This window comes from Rousettus aegyptiacus, unplaced genomic scaffold, assembly GCF_014176215.1.
Source record: "Rousettus aegyptiacus isolate mRouAeg1 unplaced genomic scaffold, mRouAeg1.p scaffold_m13_p_11, whole genome shotgun sequence".
Taxonomy (NCBI): domain Eukaryota; kingdom Metazoa; phylum Chordata; class Mammalia; order Chiroptera; family Pteropodidae; genus Rousettus; species Rousettus aegyptiacus.
The window spans coordinates 75646049-75669428 of NW_023416286.1; the positions used below are offsets into that span (position 1 = coordinate 75646049).

The window sequence follows — 23380 nt, forward strand, 5'->3', positions numbered from 1 at the left end:
TTTTCCTTTTCAAGATTGTTTTGGTCACTCTGGGTCCCTTGAAATTCCATGTAAATTTTAGGATGAGCTTTTTCATTTCTACAAAAAGTGCTCTTGGGATTTTGACAGAAATTTCACTGAATCTAAATCATTTTGAGCAGTACCATCATCTTAAAAATATTGTCTTCCATTAATGTGATATCTATCCATTTATCAAGTCTTTATTTTAATGTTTTGTAGTTTTCAGTGCACAAGTTTTTCTCTTGTTTGATTAAATAATCCTAAGTATTTTTATTCTTTTTGATGCCGTTGTTAATGAAATTGTTTTCTTAATTTCTTTTTTGGATTGTTTCTTGCTAGTGTAGTATATATAATTTTTTATTATCCCTTTTCACTATATCATAATCATTTTTCTAGGCTGTTGGAGTACCTTAATTTATATTTTTAATGATTACAAAACTATCTGGTAAGCTAATATCCCATGATTTAATTACATTGCACATACTAATAAGCATTTAGGATGTTATCAGTTTTTGACTTGTATAAATAATGCTACAATAAACTTTGTACTGTAGACGGTTTTCTTTAATGTTTGTTGTTGTTGTTGTTGTTGTTAAATTTTTTTCAAAACCAGGTTAAGGCGTATGACTATTTAATGCTCTTGACATATAGACCAAAGTTCTTTTCTACTTTATCAAATTATATACTCAATAAATCTTAGTGTTTTGTTTATGTGTTTGCTCTTTTTTCCTAAGCATGTAAAATGTACATCAGTCTAAGACTAAACAGAGCACCGTCAGTATCAGCAGGCTCCTACTTTGGTACATAATGAGTTCTCAAAAAAGGTATTCTAATGTTGGATATGCAAAAACTGAACAAGCACAACAAAACTAGTGGGTAGCTATGACAAAGATTAGGTGGTGGGGAAGGGAATATTTTATTACACAGAAAAAAAAATTCCTAACTACTTTATGACCTTAATATATTCTTCAGCAATAAAATTCTAGCCTTTTATACATGTAAACATTTTTTCCTCCCTCTTTCCTTCATAAATGCTAAAAAGTTCAATTGAGGCTAAATACTTGTTGCTCTTCTGGAACAGGAAGTGATTTATATATATTTTCTCTTGAATGAACTAAATATACAAGATAAACATTTTAAAAATTATGATCTAAACGTATCAGTTATTTTAGCAATGCAATTTTTTGATTTTATGTTCACATAAAAAAAAAAAAAAGAGTAACTAGTAGCCTAGGAGCTGAAGCTGTAGAGAACAGCAGGACAGGTATAGCGTAAAGTACAGAAGAAGGCAGAAATAACGGGGCAGCAGAAAAAGTCATTTAAAAAATGATCGACCAAGAGATCCAGAAAAGCGAAGCCAAGAGGTGGCTGACCAACTCTTAGGGAATATGTGTTTGCAGTTTGAGAATTACTGAGTAAAAGTTATTTAAATAATTCATCTGAATTGTATTAAAAAATTTCTTTTGGTTATATTAAGTATAGTCCAGGAAAAAAATTCCTCAAAGTAAAGGAAATGAATAGTGAAAGAAAAGAAGACTTCTTTTTTTGGACATAATTCATTATAGTGAAAGCAGAGCCATAAAGAAAAAATACCATGAATATTTTCTATAGTTTGGGTTTTAGTGTCTTTTTCCCTTGCTCTGGTAATCATTCTTTAAATGTCACTGGAATCTTATTACTCTACTAAGTTACTTTATGAACATTCAAATGTGCAGCTGGACAAAAATAAAAATAAGTTTCATTTACCTGTATAACAAGTTTCACTAGTCAATTATCGAACAATTGCCTTGACTTTGTTTTCACAGAACTGACCCTAAATGAATTAACTGAACTGACAAGTTGCTTTGTGTTTCAAAGTGCAGAACAGTCTGAGAGAGGTGGGGGGGGGGGGCTGGGGAGACATGGGGAGGAGCTTGGTGAGGAGGGACTAGGGCAGTTTCAGTTTCTAGTTAGCTATGGTCTAGCATGAGCTACGTTGAAAACTTATCAAATCTAATTTCAGTTGCAAAAAAATATATAATAGCAATATTATTTAGTTCATTTTTTTTTCATTACCTCAATTATATATATTAGGTTTTAATATTATATACAAAATTAAGGGCCAAAAGTAGTATTTTCAAAAGCTATCTTTAATATACAATCTACGCACTCCTCCCTCTCTGGATAATAAAACTATAGTATTGTCAGTTTTAAAAATATGTTTCTTTAAAATTTGTGGGTTTCTAAATCTGCAAAATTTATTTTACTTCCTCAGGAAAAAAAGTACATGTCTCTCAATGAAAAGTGATAATTTCTATTTTTGTAATAAATTTAATAGAATTTAATTCTTTCAAGTATAGTTTTAAAAAGTTTCCATAACTATAATATTAGTATTCAAAATTTCATAATCGCTTTGCCTACTGTTACTAATCTTTTCCTTATAGGAAAGCTTTAGTAATTAGTGACTCAGGCATCATATACGTAATAAATGACTCAGGACTAAACCATACACAACATTTTATAGAACTGTTATTACTCCTTTGTTTCTATAAAAAGTATACATGTATGGTTCAGAGAAAAGCAATACCTGGTTAAAACATAATTATGCATTTTGATTCAACTACTAATTTAAGTTATTCTTGGATTTTCTCTTAAAATTTAAAAAACATATAAAGGTGAGTACATTTTGTTGTATTTTTCCTAAATGGGAATTTTTTCTTATGGAGTTTATTTTGAAAGAAACTCCTAGAAATGGAACTTTTTCTTGCCAAGGACAAAATGCGTTCTTTTGAATGGAATTTAGCATTGAATTGCTTTCTATGTGTGGAATATATATACCTTTTCTAGTAGTTTTGCCAGTTTGTGCTGAAAAAATACCCTTGCCTAATCTTTTGGATTGTGCCAGGAAATGTAAAATGCCTATCTGAGATCCACGATGGGGACACTTACTTTGGCAACACTTCTCAGTTCTCAATCTAAAGCAGAAGTTCTCAGACCTAGCTAATTATCAGAATCACTGGGGAAAATGTTAAAAAACAGTAATTTCTGGGCCCCACCCCAGTCTTACTAAATCAAAATTTCTCTGGGTTGGGTCTTAGATTCTGATGATCAGTCAAATTTGGAAAGCACAGCTTTTGTGATCTGAACCCGCTGCAGGCCACTCCAACTCTTTTAGGTTTTAACAGTAGTGCACATAAACCATCTTATATACTGAATACACCGCCCTCCCTACTAAAAGTGGCTTTTTCTCCAGGGTCCCCACCTGGTTAACAACATCAACATCTTTAACAGGGGTCATATTCAGCTGATACAATTCAATCAATTAGGGTGCCAGTTTTTTCTCTGGGACAATGTCCCAAGGAACTCTGTGGTGCCAGATATTACTTCTTTGTAATGTGGAGAGGTCCAGGAGTGCCTCGGATAGGATTGTGGTGGTGGACTGACTCTCAGCGGCTTATTAGAACAGCAGCTATTTACCAATGTTTTTGCAAACATTTTATTACTTTAGTAATTAAAAGTGAGTTTATTATCAGCCCTACTCCGCTCCTCAGATTCTCAAAGTGTGGTCAAGATTTAAAAAAAAATTATCAGAGTAGCATGTGAAGATATTTGAAAGTAAAAAAAAAAAAAAAAAAAAAAAGGACATTTGAAAGTAATCAGCATAGAAGTGATGAAGTCACTGAAGTAGATAGATCTATAGAACATTTTTTTCCCCCAAGTATGTCCCTCTGTCACTTTTAATAGAGTCACAGGAAGGGCTTGTTAAAAAATGCAAATCCCTGGGCTTTATTGCAGTCCATCACAATCTGTGTGGGCAGGATCTAGAAATTCACATTTTAAAAAAGAATCTTTGGAATTCTCATATTCATTAACATCTGAGAATCACTACTGAAGTGTAAAAACGGGGTAAAAGGCAGACATCTACATTTCAGGGTTAGAAGAAGAAGGTATCAGCTACGAAGACCAAAGAGCCATTTGAGGGAGAATGGTGTCATAACATAAAAAGAGGACAGAGTTTCTAGAACGTCTATAATGTCATGCCATAGATCTGGGGACTTAGAAGAGAATACTGGCAATTAGGAAGTCATTAGTGACCACTGAGGAAGGGCATAACTGAAAAATGATGGGGGAAGAGAGAAGGAACGAAGTAAAAAGAGAGGGGTTAACTTTTGAAAAGCTCCCTATGTTGTCAACACACACACAGACACACATATACACGTGCACTTTTTGAAGAGGGTCCAAAATGGTGAAAAAAAAAAAAAGTAAGTTAAGACCCCTTCCCCCCCACCCCCCAAAAAAAACCTTGGGTAAAAGGGATTCAAGAAAAATAAATTTAGAAGACCTAATTGTAATAAGGGAAAGATATTGATGATGGATTGAAGGTTTTTTTTGGGGGGGGGGAGGGGAGGTGAAAGTGTTCTGTAATGCCGATAAAGGGAAACAATAATAATAACAAATATTAAATAATAATAAAAATAATAAACATTGTGTGACAGGAACGAGCACCTGGTTGTTTTTCGACAACATGAATTTGTAATGATTTCAAAGCAGCAAAAGTAGATTTCCATAAGAATTTTTTAGCATGTTACCACAAAACCCAAGATTTTTACCCTCTCTCCTTCCTCCCATTAAATATTTATAGAGTAACTACCAGGTTGTAAGATACTATGTTAAAGGTAGGAACTGTCAAGAGAAACCTAATTGATGAATTTGGCAACAGAGTAATCTAGAGTGCTAGAGATCATAATCCTCAGGTGGGCGATAAATTCCAAGGCTGGGTGGGAAGAAAAGTGGGGGCAGGAGGGGCTTCTTAGATTAGAAGACTATGAAGAGTTTGTAAGTCTGGGACTTGTAATGAGCCCTAATAAAGCATGGCTTTAATGGAAATAAAAGGACTGGGAGAGCTGGAAGGACTGGGAGAGCTGGAAGGGCAGGAGATTAGAGTCAAAGAATGGAATTTTCTAGTTCAAGTGTTTTAAATTTCTTCTTCTCTGAAAGCTACCCTTGAGGAATTCGTTTTAATGTGATTCAACTGTATAACAATGCTAGAGGGGGGTGGGGTGGAATTTGCAGTGTGATTTGTAATAGCTCTTAAATAAGAAATTTATAGACATTGATGAGTTATTAGGCACAACCAGTTTGGTAAAAAGTTTAAACAATGATCTTATTTGTTTGATGTGTAAACAGGATATCATGTATAAATAAGTCATTGTTTTTCCTTACTTCAGGGGTAGTTTGTGCGCGCGCGCACACACACACACACACACACACGCACCCGCGCGCGCACACACACACACTCACATGACCTGGTATTTGTAAAAGCATTAAAGAATAAATTCCAGTATATTGTCCTGGATCCATATAATTGAATTTTTTCAAGAAAGAACCAAAACAAAGACTTCTTGGTTTATGCACTTGGCTAGGTTAGTAAACACAATGCTGTTACTACAATGAAAGTGAATGTTTTGTCTGAGTAACAAATCAGCCATTCATAAGGTAGATAAATACATGTTCATCATTATTAAAATAAAAACAGTAACTATTAAAATAAATGATAATTAAAACAAAAACTTTAATTGTAATTTCTACGTAATTCTTATATCAGAGCCTAAAATAACAAGGCGAGGTGATGACAATTAACGATAATTTATACATGTTCAATTTCTAGTAGTGCTTTGATCACATTACATATTACCTATGAATATTGTTCCAATTGCCTCTTCCCTTTCAGTTTAATTCATGAAACCTTACTATGCATCACCAATTTAATTATTCTTCAATACATTACGTATTGTGCATCCACAAAATATATGAGAACACTAAGTCCATAAGGGGTGAAGAACCAAACGAAATACACATAGAGAAAACAAAATCCCTCTCAAATTCTTTAACATTACAAAAAAATAAGCTCTGTTACGAATGTCAAGAAGTGAAGTTACTTTCCAGGAGGTATTTTCCTGCTACTGACAAAACCAGCTTCGAGGACTGATAACCTGCACGAGTGACATACGGCGGCCATAACTACCCTGACGAAAAATGAGTCACTGACATGTCCCCCGACTCCTTCCTTTCCTGTTCTCTCTTTCCTGTGGTTCTCAGATATCATTCCTTATCTCAACTTTTTTTAAAAAAAAATAATTTAAAGACTTTATTTGTTAGTTTTAGGCTCATAGTGAAATTGAGTGGAAGTACAAAGAGTTCCCAGATAGTCTCTGCTCCTCTCAATCCCATGACCTCCCCCAGCATTGCCATTTGTTACAACTGAGGAACCTACATGGGCATACCATTATCACCCCAAGTCCACAGTTTACACTAGAGTTCACTTTTGATGTTGTATATTCTATGGGTTTGGACAAATTATAATGCTATGTATCCGTGGCTAAAGTATGATTCAGAATAGTTTCACTGGCCTAAAAATCCCTGGCGGCCTGTTCATCCCTCCCTCCCAAACCTGGCAACCACCGATGACCACACGCACACACACACAGACACACAGACACACACACAGACACACACACACACACAGACACACACACAGACACACACACACACACACACAAAATAGAGAAACACGGTACATGTTCTTCAGCAATTTTCCTTTTTCTGAAGAATTATCAATATAGGATGAAACTTTTTAAAGGTAGTTCATATAGATTTATTGTATTCTATTCTATGCATCTTGAATAGTTTTACATGCCTATTTTGTTATCAGTGGGAGTTTGATAAATACTAAATGACTGGATAGAAAAAGAGCAAGAATCAAGGTTTAAGGATACTAAGGAAGACCAATTCTTTTTGGTGGAAACGTGGCATGTTTTATGATTTAGCCTTTATTTTTGATCGTTTAATAAATTCAACATCAGAACTCTTCACTAACCTGGTGGCTTCTTGAGAATGAGGTGGGCACATACATACACACAAAAAAGAAAGCTAATTAATTTTTCTCTCTTTTATATTGGATTAACTAATGAAGCAATGATCTGAAGACGCTGGACATCAAGCACTGAAGGACAGTGACCCCTGAGTCACAGTTCACATGGCAGAGTACTGAAGAAAAGAGAGGTGCACAGAGAGAGAGAACTCTGAAATTTATAGTCCCCACTTAGTTTTCACCTGGGCACTGAGAAGTGCATATGTGTAAATAAACGACCAGAGACAGATTTAACCATTGAAAAAATTAGAAGAGACAGTCTCAGATGATCACATGGGCCAAGAATAGCACCCATTCCCCCAAAAAGAACAAGCTAATCAAAAGTTGACTCATAAATATAGAGGACAATTTGGGGATGGACAGAGGGGATGGGGATTAAGGGGCTGAGGGAATGGGATGAAGGGTTAAAGAAGTACAAATTAGTAGTTGATAGATGGTCATGGGGATGGAGAGCATGGCATAGGGAATGCAGTGAGCATTAATGTATTGGCTAGGTGGAAAACCAGAAAAGAGAAGGAGCAACTAGGGGGACTGTTTTATAAACTATATAAATGTCTAACCAATGTACTGTATACTTGAAACTAATAATAAAAAAACAGTACCCATTCCCACCAGGCAAAGTAGAGAATCTAATTCATAGAACATGGGGTAGAGTATTCAAAGGGCTTTTGTCTCAGTAGTGGCAGAAAAATTAGCCTGAAGATAAACCCTTCTTTGTTTATAAAAGCTTAAAAGCAAGACCTGAGAGGACCAAACTTTTTTCAAGAAACTTAACCGTGTTTGAGAACAAAGCTTATACAAGCTTATAAGAATCTATAATTATTTAGCTCTAAGATAAAATTGACAATGTCTGGCATCCAGTAAAAAATTACTAGGCACACAAAGAAGCAGGACAATATGATACGAGATAAATGAATTTAATTGAAAGCAATTAAGAAATGACACAATTACTAGACAAGGATATAAAAACTGTTATTGAAACTGTATTTCATATGCTCAAGAAAATAAAGTTTGAAAAAGTTAAAGAGAAACCTAGAAGACACAAAAAAGACACAAAATGAACTTCTAGGAACAAAAACTATAATATTTGAGAAGAAAAATATGCTGGATTGAATTAATAGATTATATGTTGGAGGAAAAAAGATTAGGAGACTTGAAGACGTAGTAAAAGAAATTATGCAAAAGAAAAAGCAAAAAAAAAAAAAAAAAAAAGAAACTGAAAAAAAAAAACCCTGAAAAAAAACCCCCAAATATTTGAAAGAAATAACAGTTGAAAATTTCCAAATTCGCTCATATCACATATATAGGAAACCTGACAAAACCCAAGCAGAGGAAACAGGAGGAAAACTACATCAAGCCCACATCATAATCAAGTTGCTTAAAGCAAGTGAAAAAAAAGAAAATCTTTACAGCAGCTACAGAAATAAGACACCACCTGCAGGGGAACAAAGAAAGATGACTGCATATTTCTTGGCAGAACAATGCAAACTAAAAGAGAGTGACGTAACATCTATGAAGTACTAAAAAGAGGGATGGGGGGGGGGCGGGGAAGCCAACTTTGAATTCTTTACCCAGGGAAAATATCTTTCAAAAACCAAGTTGAAACCAGCAATTCCACTCCTAGATATAGATTCAAAAGAATTTAAGAAGGTAGTCAAACATATCCTTGTACTTGAATGTTTACAGCAGCACTATTCATAACAGCCAAAAGGTGGAAATAACCCATTGTCCATCAATAAATGAATGAATAAACAAAAGGTGATATATCCGGAAATTTGCTAAGTTAGTAGATATCAGGTGCTGTCACCATACAGACATATAAACGAAAGGTAAATATGTGAGGAGACAGATATGTTAATTAGCTTGACTGTAGTAGTCATTTTACTGTATCTTGCTACCTATAGATAATATACACATAAATATCAAATACACATATACACATATATATCAAATCATCATGTTGTCATCTTACATATATATAATTTTTATTTTAAAAAGTTAAAAGTAAAATAATAAAAATAAAAATTCAATCTGCAAAACAAACAAAATCCCCCAAAAGTTAATCACAAGAAACATAAGAAAAAAGATAAGTTGGACTTCATGAAAATAAATTTTTGTGATCAAAGGGCACTAACAAAGTAAAAGACAACTCACAGAATGGGAGAAAATATCTGCATATCATATATCTGATAAGGGTCAGCTATTCAGAATACATAAAAAACCCTTACAACTCAACAGCTTGACAGTGGTGATGGTTGTACATTACAAACATACCAGAGACAGTGAATTGTACAATATGGTTAAAATGGTGAATTTCATGTTACGTGAATTTTACTGCAGTAAAAAGGAGTGAACCCTTGAATGTATACTTCCAGTTTATCTGGCCTTAGTAACAGAACTGAGAAATATATTTTAACCTTGACTTTTGTTAAAATATAGTCAGAAATATAAAAAAAGAAATTGTAAAATAACTTTCTGTAACATGCAGAAGTAGAAAAGAATTTTCACCAGCCAACCTCCTCTATAGCCATTGTTAAAAGAAGTGTGATACCAGATGGAAATTTGGATTTACCCAAAGGAATAAAGAAAAGCAGGTATGGTAAACATTTGGTTAAATATAATGCTTTTTCCTCATACTATTATATCTCTTTAAAAGATTATCAACTATTTAAAGTAAAAATAATAACAAAGTAGTGTGAGGTTTATACGTGTGTAAATAAAATATACGACAATAGCAGCACAAAGACTGGGAAGACACAAATGGAGGGATACTACTGTAAGGACTTTAGACAATATGTGAAGTGGTAAAATATCACATAAAACTAGATGGTGATAATTTAAATATCTACATGATCATATATATATATATATACATATATATAATTTAAAGCAACCACTGTAACAACAAAGGGCTATAGCCAATAAGCCGAGATAAAATGAAATGATAAAAATATACGATTAATTCAAAAGAAGGCAGGAAAAAAAGGAGAGATAAGACAAAAAACAAATAGCAAAATAACATTTAAAAATAACTATTTCAATAAACACATTAAAATGTAAATGTTCTAGAAGCCCAATTAAAAGTCCTATTTCGTCAGACTGGCTAGAAAAAAGCAAGATCTAACTCGTGTGCATATAAGACAATTAGAGAGGTACAAATAGGTTAAAAGTTGAAGGAAGGATGGAGAAACATACCATGTTAACACTAGTGAAAGATGTGAAACTTTTGCAATAAAAACCAAAAAATAACAGAGAATTTAAAGATGGCCTAAATAAATGGAAGGATGCACTGGGTTCATGAGTCAGAATATTTACTATTAACAAGATGCTGATTCTCATTTCATCCACAGATTCAATGCAATTCCAATCAAGATCACAGTCAGTTTTTTTTCTTTTTTAGCCAAGATTATAGAATTCATATGGAAATGAAAAAAAAGCCAAAAAGCTCTGAACCTGAACAGAGATGGAGGACCAATACTATCTAGTTCCAAGACATTATAAAGCTACTGTAGTCAAGATGGTGTGATACTGACATTAAGAAACAGAACAGTCCAGAAACGGACTCATACATACGTAATTAACTGATGTTCGACAAGCGTCTTTTCAATAAATGATGTTAAAACAATTGGTTTCTATGTGCAAATAAGTGAATTTCAATCTTTATCTTGCACATTATACAAAAATTAGCTAAACATAGGTGGAAGACTTAAAATTACGGAAGATCTAGAGGAAAACGGACAAAAACCTTGTGACCCTGGGTTAAAAAAGATATTTTAGATACACTACCAAACCACAATTTATAAAAGAATGAACCGATAAATTATATATCTGATAAGAGACTAATATCTAAATTATATAAATAATGCTCAAAACTCAATAATAAGAAAACAATCTGATAAAAATGCACAAATTTTTAAACAGATACTTCTCCCAATAAGAAAAACAGAGCTACATGAAGGGATGCTCAATATCATGAGTCATCATGGAAATTCCAATTAAACCCACAAAATACCACTCACGTCTATTAGAATGGCTGAAATAAACAAGACTGACCATTATCAAATCTTTGCAGGGATGTAAAGGAACAAGAACTTTCATATGCTGATGATGGAAATGTAACATGGTACAAATATTTGGAAAACAGTTTGGCAGTTTCTTAATATTTAAATAGATACTTAATATATGATCCAACTATTCCACTCCCAGGTTATTTACCCAAGAGAAACAAAAGCGTATGTTTATACAAAGACTTGTACATGATGGTCATGTCAGCTTTATTTATAATATGCAAAAAATGAAAACAACCCAAATGTTTACCAACAAGTGAATGGATAAACAACTATTGTATATCCATACAATGGAATGTTATTCAGTCAAGAAAAGGAATGAACTGTGGATGAATTTTGAAATAATTATGCAGAATAAAATAAGATAGATAAAATGCATATACACACATAATGCATATAGTGATTCCGTTTATATATAAATCTAAGATCTACTCCTGGTAAAGATGCCATGAAGACTGTTGAACTAATATATAGCAACAGAATGCAAATCAGTGGTTGCCTGGGGGTGAGGATACTGATGGGAATGGTTAGGAGGGAGAGTTCAAGGAGACAAGGAAACTTCTGGGGAGGTATATGTGTTCACTATCTTCATTTTGGCTATGGTTTCATGGGTCAAAAATTATATTGTACACTTTAAATATGCGCAGTTTAGTGTTTGTCCAATATTCCTTAATAAAGTTGTTATAGAAGGAATATTTTCATTTTGAATATTTTATTATTTTCATTTTTGTCATTCATTTGTGAATAATCTCAGACATATTCTGAACGGCATATAACTTAATGGTGATTCTAATATTAGTTATTTGAGCTTCATCATCTGCATATTATTTTAAAAAATTCCAAGCTGGTTTAAATATTAAACTGTTCCAAAAGAATATAGATCCCGAGAGAATTTCCTTCTCTGTTTTTCACCGTGTATCATGAATAGTCTATTGTTAGAGAAGCAATCTAACACAGGCATACTCGGAGATCTTGCGGGCTCAGTTCCAGACGACAGCAGTAAAGTGATTATCGCAATAAAGCAAATTGCACAAATTTATTGGTTTTCCAGTTTATAAAAAAGTTATGTTTATACTATACTGCAGCTTAGTAAGTGTGTGACAGCAATATCTCTGAAAAAACAATGCACATACCTCAATTAGAAATATTTTATTGCTACAAATTGCTAACCATCATGTGAGCTTTGAACGAGCTATAATCTTTTTGCCCTGATACTGTGGCTGCTGAGTCCTCCAGGTGGTGGTTGCTAAAGGCAAGGGGTGGCTGTTATTTCTTAAATAAGACAACAATAAAGTTTGCTGCATCAATGGACTCTTCCTTTCACAGATGATTTCTTTGTAGCATGTGATGTTGTTTGATAGCATCTTACCCACAGTACATTCAAAATTGGAGTCAATCCTCACGAACCCTACTGCTGCTTTATCAACTACGTGTGCGTAATATTTTATTATCCTCTGTGTTCAACAATCTTCATGGCATCTTCACCAGTAGAATCCTTCTCAAGAAACCACTTTCCTTGCTCATCCATAAGAAGCAACTCCTCAGCCGTGAAAGTTTTATCATGAGACTGTAGCAATTCGATCACACCTACAGGCTCCACTTCTAATTCTAGTACTCTTGCTCTTCGAAGTTACTTCCTCCAATGAGTCTTGAAAATCCTTCAAAGTCATCCATGAGGGTTGGAATCAACTTCTTCCAAATTCCTGTTAAGGCTGATATTTTGATCTCTTCCCATGAATCACAGACATTCTTAATGACATTAGAATGGTGAATCCTCTCCAGAAGGTTTTCAAATTACTTTGCCGAACTCCACAGAGGAGGAATCACTATCTATACTTATGGCAGTTATAAGCATATGAAATGTATTCTTAAATACTAAGATCTGAAAGTCAAAATTACTCCTCGATCTATGGGCTGCAACATCCTAGAAGGCTTCTTCTTCCAATATAAGGCCGCTCTGTCTGTCTACATTAAAAACCTGTTGTTTAGTGTAGTCACCTTCATTAATTAACTTAGCTAGATCTTATGGATAACTTGCTGCAGATTGTTTTTTAGCACTTGCTGCTTCGCCTTGCACTTTTATGTTATGGAGATGGCTTCCTTCCTTAAACCTCATGAACCAACTTTTGCTAGCTTCAAGCTTTTTCTTCTGCAGCTTCCTCACCTCTCTCAGCCTTCATAGAACTGAGAGAGTTAGGACCTTGCTCTGGACTAGGCTTGGCTTAAGGGAATGTTGTGGTTGGTTTGATCTTCTATCTATTCCATTAAAATTTTCTCCATATCGGTGATAAGGATGTTTTGCTTTCTTATGATTCGTGTGTTCACTGAAGTAGCACTTTTTTTTTTTTTTTTTTTAATCTCCTTCGAGGACTTTTCCTTTGAATTTGCAACTTGGCTGTTTTTCATAAGATGACTAACTTTTGGTCTAGCTTTCTCAGCTTATAACATAGCTTCCTAAGCTTACCATTCCTAGCTTTTAATTTAAAGTAAGAGATGTGCAGCTCTTGCTTTCACTTGAACACTTTGAGACCACTGTAGGGTTATCGATTGGCCTAATTTCAATATTGTTGTGTCTCATGGAACAGGGAGGCCCAAGGAGAGGGAGAGCGATGGGGGAAAGGCCAGCTGGTGGAGCAGTCAGAACACACTCAATGTCTATCAGTTAAGTTCACTGTCATTACAGGTGTGGTTTGTGGTGCTCCAAAACAATTCCAATAGTAACATCAAAGATAACTGATCACAGATCACCGTAACAAATATAATAACAAAGTTTAAAATATTGCAAGAATTACCAAAATGTGACACAGAGACATGAAGTGAACAAATGCTGTTGTAAAAACAGCACCAATAGATGTGCTCAACACAGGGTAGCCGCAAACCTTTAATTTACGAAAAACAGTACCTGTGAAGTGAAATAAAGCAAAGTGCAGTAAAAGAAGCTGTGCTTGTAACATCACCTTTCAGAGTAATTAGTTTATGCAATTACTTTCAATTTAAGCAATCTAATTTTTGTGAGGCAAAGTAAAGTAAAATCCATGGAATATTTCAAATTAGGATACTTTATTTTCAATCTTAAGAGAAAAGCCATATACCCAGTCTGCATAAACCTTTTAACATAGTGTTATTGATTCTTTCCCCATAAGGCTTCTGAAAAAATTTCAAATACACATGAAAGTACAGAACTGAATAATGAACTATATGTACCCATCACCCAGCTTCAAACATTATCAACATTTTGAAATTCTTGTTTTATCTGTCGAGCCCTCCCCTCCCACCTTCCTTATGGAATATTTTAGAGCGAATTCCAAGCCATCATACCATTTCATATCACAAATATTTCAATATTTAAGTCTTTTCATCAACTGTTTCACACAAAGTTAACTATACTTCATTACAAGAGCACTTAATTTCTTCTATTTTCCCCCTACAAGTTGTATAGGAGTGTGTACTGATTTATTAATTCCTATTTCAAAAGACTGAATTGCTCTGGAAGGTGGATTTTAAGAAAGGTAATATACAGATATACATATATACAAATTTATACAAATTTTAATATTCTAATTTTTAAGAAATATTTTTGATAGGTTATTCTGAAATTAAAACAAACATGAGGAACCTATAGTATGTTAGCATACGAAGGTTCATTTGTTATTTTCGTTGTTTTTTATGTATCCTTCCATGCCTTCATCCAGCAGTATGCTGGAGTGGGCCTGGAGGAGTTTCTGATAGCTGACTAGCAAATTCTTAGAAATTTTGTGAGCTGGTTGTTCAACACCATTATTATTAGAAATCATTTAGATTTAAAATAAAATAAATTTCATTGAAAAAGGAAGAAATACTGAAAAACATCAATTTTTAATTATTTTGCTATAGTTTATTATTATCTATGCTCTTGAGCTTATTTATGTCTATTGTCTTGGTATGGCAGAAGCATTATTTAATGGTGCACTACTGAGCAACTTTACTCGTTCAGCAACATTAAGATGGCAGCTTGAAGTTAGCCATGGTGGGAATATTTATCTTACAGATATAAGCAAATGCTACAAACCAGAGCCATCCCTCACACCCCCGCCTGAAGAGCCAGTTGTTAACATTTGTTTGCACAACACTCCTTCCGCCATGAGCATTAATTATGTGTTAGGCACTGCAATAATATGAAAGATTTCTGAGTTTTTGAAATCTGAGCATAAAAAGCTTTCTAATGTTACAGTATAGAGCTTTAATAGAGGGCACTATTAAGAAAAATGTGAATAGGTCCTTAATGAAACAAACTAAGAATATATAGTATGTATTAATACTTTTTAATATATGTCTTTGTAAAAGGAACACTAGTGAGGTGGCATCTTTGGTTTTGTTTTATTACTTGTATTTTCAGAAGTACAGAAAAATGTAATTAGGCATTGATTTAAATAGTAAGAGGACTGAAAATACTATGTAGAATGTGTATATTTGACCTTGAACAGCACAGGTTAATGTGCATGTTTACTTACATGCAGATTTTTTTTTCAATAAATATACAGTTGGCCCTCCATATCCCCATGTTTTTCATCCTAGGTAGGGAATCTGTAGATGCAGAAGATGAGTCTTATGCATGTCCTACGCCACTTCATACAAGAGACCGGAGCATCTCCGGATTCTAATAACTGTTGGGGGTCCTGGAACCAATCCCTCGTGGATACTGAAGGACAACTGTAGTAAAGCTTTTGGGGAGTCAAAAGTTATATGGTGATGTTTAATTGCACAGGGGTCAGCGCCCCTAACCTCTTGGTTGTTCAAGGTTCAATTGTATATTCTTTAAATAATACAACATGAGGCTAAGGAAAGTAAAAAATATCAATCAAATTTTAAAAATATATAATTTGGGAACTACCATATACTTAAGAATGTGAGAGCTTAAGTATATATCAAGTTAAGCTGTTTGTTTAATAGATAAATTATTTTTCACAAGTTAAAAAAGTCAAAAAGCAAAATCTATTTTAAAAATGAGGCTTTAGTTAAAAAGTTAAAATGCCACCAAAATGTGCCAAACTTGTTTTGCCAGTTGATATTCCCAGAAATCAAAGCTTTGTCTGTCTAGTCTGCATTTACATTTAGTCTGGGCATTTAATCTCTCTTTTGATCTTAGTTTTGCCATATACTGTAAGTTGTTTTATAAGGCTTTAATACTAAGTTAGTTTCATAAATTGTAAAACCATTTTGTGCTAGCAAACAGCTTATTATAAAACTACTCAGAAAATACACAGAGGAGTAACAAAGAATTAAACGAACACTATGATTCTTTATGTGTTTCTTTTGTTTAAATTATTTACCTCTTGTGAAAGCTGTTTTACTTGGTCCTTTTGATGTTCCAGGTCTTTTAAAACCAGTGAGTTTTGTTTTTCTAACTGAAGCACTCTTCTTGCCAAGTGGACACTAGGCAAATGAAATAAAAAAATTAATGCTTATAAAAGGAGAATGCTATTTGAAATATTCAAAATGCATTTGTATACTTGAAACTGACTTAGCATTTCCTAATAATACTTAAATATTAACAGAAAAAATATGAAGTCAAATAATATTTTCAGGTGTCAACCAATATTCTAATAACTCAGATTTTAAAAGTAACATTAAACTCTCCACAATAACATAACTGTGATATACTGGTTACTGCAGTAATGGTTTCTAGCCCTTGCTACAGTGCAGAATTACATTATGATTCTTGTTTGAAAAGACCACAAGATAGCAATTTACAGCTTTTCTCCATTTTTATAAAAATTTCCCATTTACACACAAATCAGGCAATTAGTTGAAACAATAATAAGCTGGCACTTTGAAAGGCATCAGTGTTTATCCCAGACAACACAATGCATTTCATAATACAAAACTCAAGTGAATAGATTTTCTGTTGAAAGAGAAGAGAAAGATGTATGAAAAGTGGAAAATGTCTAAAGGCAAAGTTTCCGTACTAAATCACAAGATGATTACAACTTATTTTACTGAGGGTAACCTTTAAATTTAGGTTGCTTGAAAGTTTAAAATCACATTCAATGTAAAATGTCCCAATTCTATTTTTAAGACACAATTTGGAGGAAGTAGCATGTTTTTAAAAAAGAATTGCTTATTATGTTGAGAAGACATGTTGCTCCAAAGACCCTCTCTGTAATTCCAAAAACTTAAAAATTTCATATCGATCACATTTTCATCCTATGAGCTGGCAATCTATTAATACATCAGCTGTGAATTCCCTGGAATTCAAGAAGACAGGATGTTTTACAATGACAGGAAGTAAAATATCTTCTTTCTAAATAAAACTATAGGACAAAAACAATTCCATTGTGTTTTTAATATTTTCTTACATTAGATAAAGGAATGCAGACAAAACTCTGAAAATGATAACTATCATCCTACACATCTATTTCTAAAAACTCGTTCCTGTTTTTTCCAAATACAAAGGTTGAGTTCTGGTAAAAGTTTATATAGTGAATTAGGTAGTTTGTTTATATAAACCAACAGTTTTATTAATATAAAATTTACTGATATGTAATTTACATACCATAAAGTCCACTCTTATTTAAAGTGTTCAGTTCAATGGTTTTCAGTATAGAGTTGTTCAACTGTTATATAATCTAATCATTTTAGGACATTTTTATTATCCCAAATAGGAAATCTGTACCCATTAGCCTCATCCCCCACCCTCCCAGCCCAGATCTGGGGAACCACTAATCTACTTTCTTCTTTTACAGATTTTGAAGGTGTTTGCAGTTTTTGGCTATATTGTTTTCTGTCCCCGGACCTAAACATACCAAGTTCTCTCAAATCTGACCCTAAAATAAGATCTCTACACATAAAATAATCTTAATGCTAATTTTATATTAATTTACATTTTAAATTGGTTGATTATATTATATGTTTACAAACATTAGTATTTTATATCATTAGCTCTGTTTTTTATTAGGCTAACTAAAAAACCTTGGGGTTACCTTCATTCACATTTTCATTCTCTTTCAGCCTTCATATATGTTAGGAATTTGTCTTTTCAACTTTCTGCCTCCCACAAAACTCAGTATCAGGGTCTTTTTGTACCTAGTAATTTCTTAATAAATGGATGTTGAAAGTAGAGACCACATTTGTGTAATGCTCAGTCAGTTTAGAACAATGAACACAATCAAATGCTATTGCACAGAATCAGAGTTACGAATGAGATGAAATGGAATAAAAAGGAATGTGAGAAAATAATGACATGCAAAGGTTACCCGTTACCAACATTTTGAAGAAGACAGGTACTTGCAGACATCAAGTTTAATAATATTAAGTAGCTCATTTGGTTTGGGTACTTTTTGTTTTGTTTGGGAATTACATAACTCTCTCATGCAGATATGGTCTGATATCATTTATCAATGCAAAATACCATGTAACATAAAACACTGAATTCAAGAAGCTCTTGGTGTGCTGGTGCTCAAGTCTTACCATCAAGGCTACTTCCTTTTACTAAGAAATTCCCTGATTTTGGTTGGGGGATTCTGAGAAAAATCAACTATAAACAGCTGGAAGATACCTTATGATTTCCTGAAATTGCTCATTAATGTGTTCTACTGTTCTGATCACCAGCCTGTAGTACCGTTTTGAGAAAAACTTTCTAGGAACTAGTACTGACATGAATGACTGTGACTATTATTATGAATGTTGATGTCATTTATGACACATAACGGTTATAACGTAGAAGATACTGTGGTACAATTCGTCTCCAATTGATCTATTGATCATGTTACAGAAATGCACTTCTAAGTCTCAGTTATAAAAATAGAAGAGTACATCTTGTAAGTACATCAGAAATGGTGTAACAGTACTAAGGTTCTCAGGTTGCCTTAAAAAGGACCCATTTAGCCTGTGATATTATGGGGGAGGGAGAGAAAAAGAGAACAAAACCAAGAATAATAAAAAATAATATTGTGAAATCTTTTTCTTTAAGAAGTTATATATTTAAGCAGATAGAACACATAAGATTACAATTTTTCATCATTATAATACTTGACAGGAAAAACAGGTTGAATTAGAAGAAACATATTTGTTAATTAATTGAATAAGAATTCATGAAAACATTCTTTAAACAAACATTTATTAAAAGCCTATAATCTACATAGGTACCAGGAATACATAATTTCTACCTGGAGGATCTATCTAACAGTTGACTGAGGAAGATGGGCAACTAAAAAGTCATTGTAGTGTGCTAAATGTTATGAGAGGACACAAGGAGGAATGAAAACTAATGCTGACTAATCTGGTGAAGAAGCAGAAAGCAGAAAAAGAATATTGTGGGTAGAGGGAAAAACATAAGTAAAGGATGATCTGCTAGAGAAAACTGTAAGGAATATGGTATCGATGGTTAAAACACACAGGACATAGCGAGGGTTGAAGCTAGAAAGATAAAGGCAGGGATATATAATGAAAGACCTTGTACCACAAGCTGTATTTAAATTTTATCATTAAGGTGGTTATGCATGTCATGATCAGATCTATGCTTGAGAGAGTTCTCTATCAACACTGTGGAGGATGACTTGGAGAAGGAAGATTTGAGCCAATTAGAAGGTTATGGTCATAGTCTAGACCAGTTCTCCAAAAGTAGTTATGTACAAAATAACCCACTGAACAGTGGGAAATATTAGTTACATTTATTTTAATATTTGTATCTTTTTAAGTTTTAATTTTTCTTTGTAGGTTTTATAATATACATAATATTCATTATTTATGATAGTACATGCCTATGACTTATAAATAAATATAAACACATAACGTATATTGGTGGGTATATGCTCAACTGCTTTTCCAATAGGGATTCATATCAAAAAGTTTGAAGACCACTGGTTTAGGTCAGTTTTGTCCAACAGAAATATAATATAATTAAAAAAATTCTAGCGGCTACATTAAAAATAGTTCAAAGCCCTTATATCACATGATACGAAAAAATTAACTCAAAGTAGATCAAAGGCCCTCATGTAAGACCTAAAAATATAAATTCTTATAAAATTTACAGGAGTAAATCTTCATTAACTTGGATTTAGCAAAGTATTCTCAGATATGGCTCTAAAAGCAGAAGCAACAAGAGAAGAATTAGATAAACTTAAAATGCTTTGTGCGTCCAAAGACATCATCAAGTTAAAAGAGACAACCTATGGAATGAAATAAAAATTTCAAAATATATATCTGATAAAGACTTGTACCCAGAAAATAAAAATAAAAATAACTCTTACAGTTCAACCATAAAAAGACAACCCTATTACAGAATTCACAACAGTACCCTACCTACAGTTCTAAATAACTGCGTACATACATCTTTGTACTCTTTGTACGGTGACTTATTAGAAAGTATAATAATTGGGTCAAACACATGTGTTTTGCACATTTCTCTTAAAAGGCTGTACAATTTTAAATTGTCATGAACTAAAATAAAAGTTCTCCGAGGACAGGAATTTTTTTTATTGATTTTGTTTTCTAATATATTATTCTAAGTGGCTTGAATAATACTCTGGTATGGTAATAACTTGTTCAGTAATAAACTACTGAAAAAATAAACTTTATGTAAGATCTCCTGTTTCTTCATAACTAGCCAATACTGGACATCATCAATCTTTAAAAGTTTTCTTAACCTTATAAACAACAGAATCTTATTTTAAATTAAATTTATTTGTGAGGTTAAACATCGTCTCATATAATTGTCAGACATTTGTATTTCTTATTTAATAAAATAATTTATGTCCTTTCCTCAGCCACTCCAAATCTTACTTACATGGCTAATTCTATTCTACATGTAAATTATTTAAAAATATCAAGGCCTTCTATAATCTCAAGTGAATCAACCTTATTTTCCACTAATGTCTACTTAATGTCCCACAACCACGTTCTGTATATGCCTTCCACTATAACTCTACTGGTCCTCTAGCCTAAAGAAGATAGGTTATTCCACTGTTTGAGAGTCCAACTTTTCTTAAAGTTTCACTTCAAGTTCCATCTCCTCCATTTCTAACCATACCAGCCTTTACTGATCTCTATTCCTTTGACTGATACAAATTAGCACACAATACAGCAATAAATTATGTCTTTTGCAGTGTTTATTGATTTTCTTTCTTATATGTTCATCTTTCCCCAACAGATGCAACTTACATGAAGGCATGGGCCTTATTCCCTGTAGTGTGTGATCAACAGAATGAGCAAGCACTTAATAAATCCTTCCTGACTGATTTTGTTGTACGTGAATTTTGTTCAAATGAATACACTTCTAGAAACCATATTTCAAGGTTGCAGAGTTTCAATATTGCAGTACAACTAATGCTCAGCATCTAAACTCTGAACTAGCAATGAAAAAGTACATAAAGTCGATAAGGGAAGAAGGCAAATGTCACAGATACCAACTCACCTGTTCTATATTTTAAAGATTCTCCTAAATCTTTAAATATGGCATGTCGTTGTGGTGAGTGATTTAGTGTTGCAGGTGGAATCTGTTTAGAAATCTTGGATATTGGAAATTGGAAGAGATGGGGGGTGTCATTTAACTGGAATTCAAAGCAAGACAAATGACGAATTGCTCAACTATAGCTGAGTTTATGTCTCCTTAACTACAATTCATATACAATGAAAACAAATCCTTTCCAAATTCTTTATAATGAGTAACTATGGATACAGTCAGGGAAATTGACTCCTGCTAAAGGTTATTTATTTACTTATTTTTCATAGAATGTACTAAACTTGGAGTAAGCACTGCTTTTCCAGGCTATCCGTTGAGACACTAAAGTAGGCAAAACACCACTTTTCTTATATATATATTAATTGTCATATGATTTTTACTTGTACCAAGATTAAGACTGCCATTAACTGAAATTAATAGTACAGAGTATGGTTTTGTGTTTAAAAAATTAAACCAAAGCTTCACTTGCTATCTGGTAAACTTATTTCGCCAAGGGTTATCTCTTAGACCTCTCATCACTTGACTCCAAATAGAAGTTATTCTGTTGGATCTGTCAATGGCTGTCGTACATCTGATTATTACATACAATTTCAAAATACTATAGCCCAGCCAATGTGAACATGGAGGACCTCTATTTATATCTGAGATGTCAAAGCACAATGGAGAACTGATGCTCTGTCCTGAGTCCTCCAAACGTTCCAAAGTAACAGTGTATTTATTTAGATACTTGCTAATTAGTTACTTGGTATGAATTAACACTTGGCTTTTAGATCCTTTTCAATTTTAGTACGTCAAAATTCTGTCTCTATTAGCATGACGTGAAAATATAATTCAAAAAAGGGCACATGTGCCAGAATGATTCTAGCTTCAGAATGCTTCAAGTTGGTCCCTGTACTGCCTGCTCTGGTGGCATTTATTGAGGACTAAATAGTGGTTTCATGCTGAAGACTATTCCTAAAACCAACTCAAATAAAATAAATACAACTTTCCTTAAGGACAAATTTGAGAACTCATACCTATGAGAATAAAGGAGAAAAAACAAAGGTTTGTTATGTACAAAAGTTTGCTAGAGGAAATTAAAGTTTCCTCTGCTTTATTTTTTCCCTTTATTATGAAGTCAATCGACTGTGAAAGTTTCAACTTAAAGCTCTAGACAGAAACCCAAACAAAAGGTCTATAGTATGCAGTAAATCTTGCAATCTGAAAGGTTTAAAAACCTTCAGAGAATTCTCCACATTCAGATACGCTGAAACGAACAGAGAAGCACACACTAAGACCACATGAGTGCCTGGGTGTTACCCAGTTAGTGCTGCAGGTTAAAGAACAGAACCAAAACATGTAACCAGAAAATCTTGTTTGCTATTTTCAAAACAATCATGACCGAAACAAAAACATTACTTCAGATTTTCAAGTTTAGTCAAGTCAAGAAGAGCCCATTTTATTTTAATCTACTTTAATTGTATAAGTCCTTTTAACTTTCTACAACTTTGTCCCAAGAAGAGTCTAACGCAACATTTAGTTATTGTTCATATCTCTGTTGAAAGTTCTAAAGGCGAGTAATCTTATTTACTAATTATAATGTATTTAAGAGACATTTTTGGGAGTTATTTTTCAAACTAATTTGGAAAGTTAATTTTCTACTTCTTTATAGGAAATTGGCATATAGCACATATCTTAAGAAACTGACTGATATCAAAGGAAGTAAATTTCAAAACTAGCTTCATGTTCAGGGGGCATCTCTACTAATTATTTCAAGAGATCTCATTAAAATTTTAAAACAAAATTGTTTTAAATGACAACTCAAATTGTGCCTAAAGTTTTTGGAACACTGGCTTTTGCTCTAAAATCAACTCTGCAATTTACTTTAATATAAACTGGCATAACTAACATTTATTGAACTCTATGCCAGGCGCTCTGTGGTAAACTTTGCATCCCTTTTCTCAATTTAATTTCATAATGTACCTT

General features: G+C 33.2%; 1 protein-coding gene across 5 annotated transcripts in view; it reads right to left on the reverse strand.

Moving 5' to 3' along the window:
• The window catches only part of PIBF1 (progesterone immunomodulatory binding factor 1), a 146971-nt gene that overhangs the window by 34501 nt on the left and 89090 nt on the right, over positions 1 to 23380 (reverse strand). For all 5 annotated transcript variants that reach the window (XR_001595447.2, XM_016133400.2, XM_016133396.2 and 2 more), the window contains exon 14: positions 16287 to 16389. Coding sequence is in view for 4 of the 5 variants with exons in the window: in XM_016133400.2 (XP_015988886.1) it covers positions 16287 to 16389 (103 nt within the window). In the remaining variant the exon portion in view is untranslated. The remainder of the gene's footprint in view (positions 1 to 16286; positions 16390 to 23380) is intronic.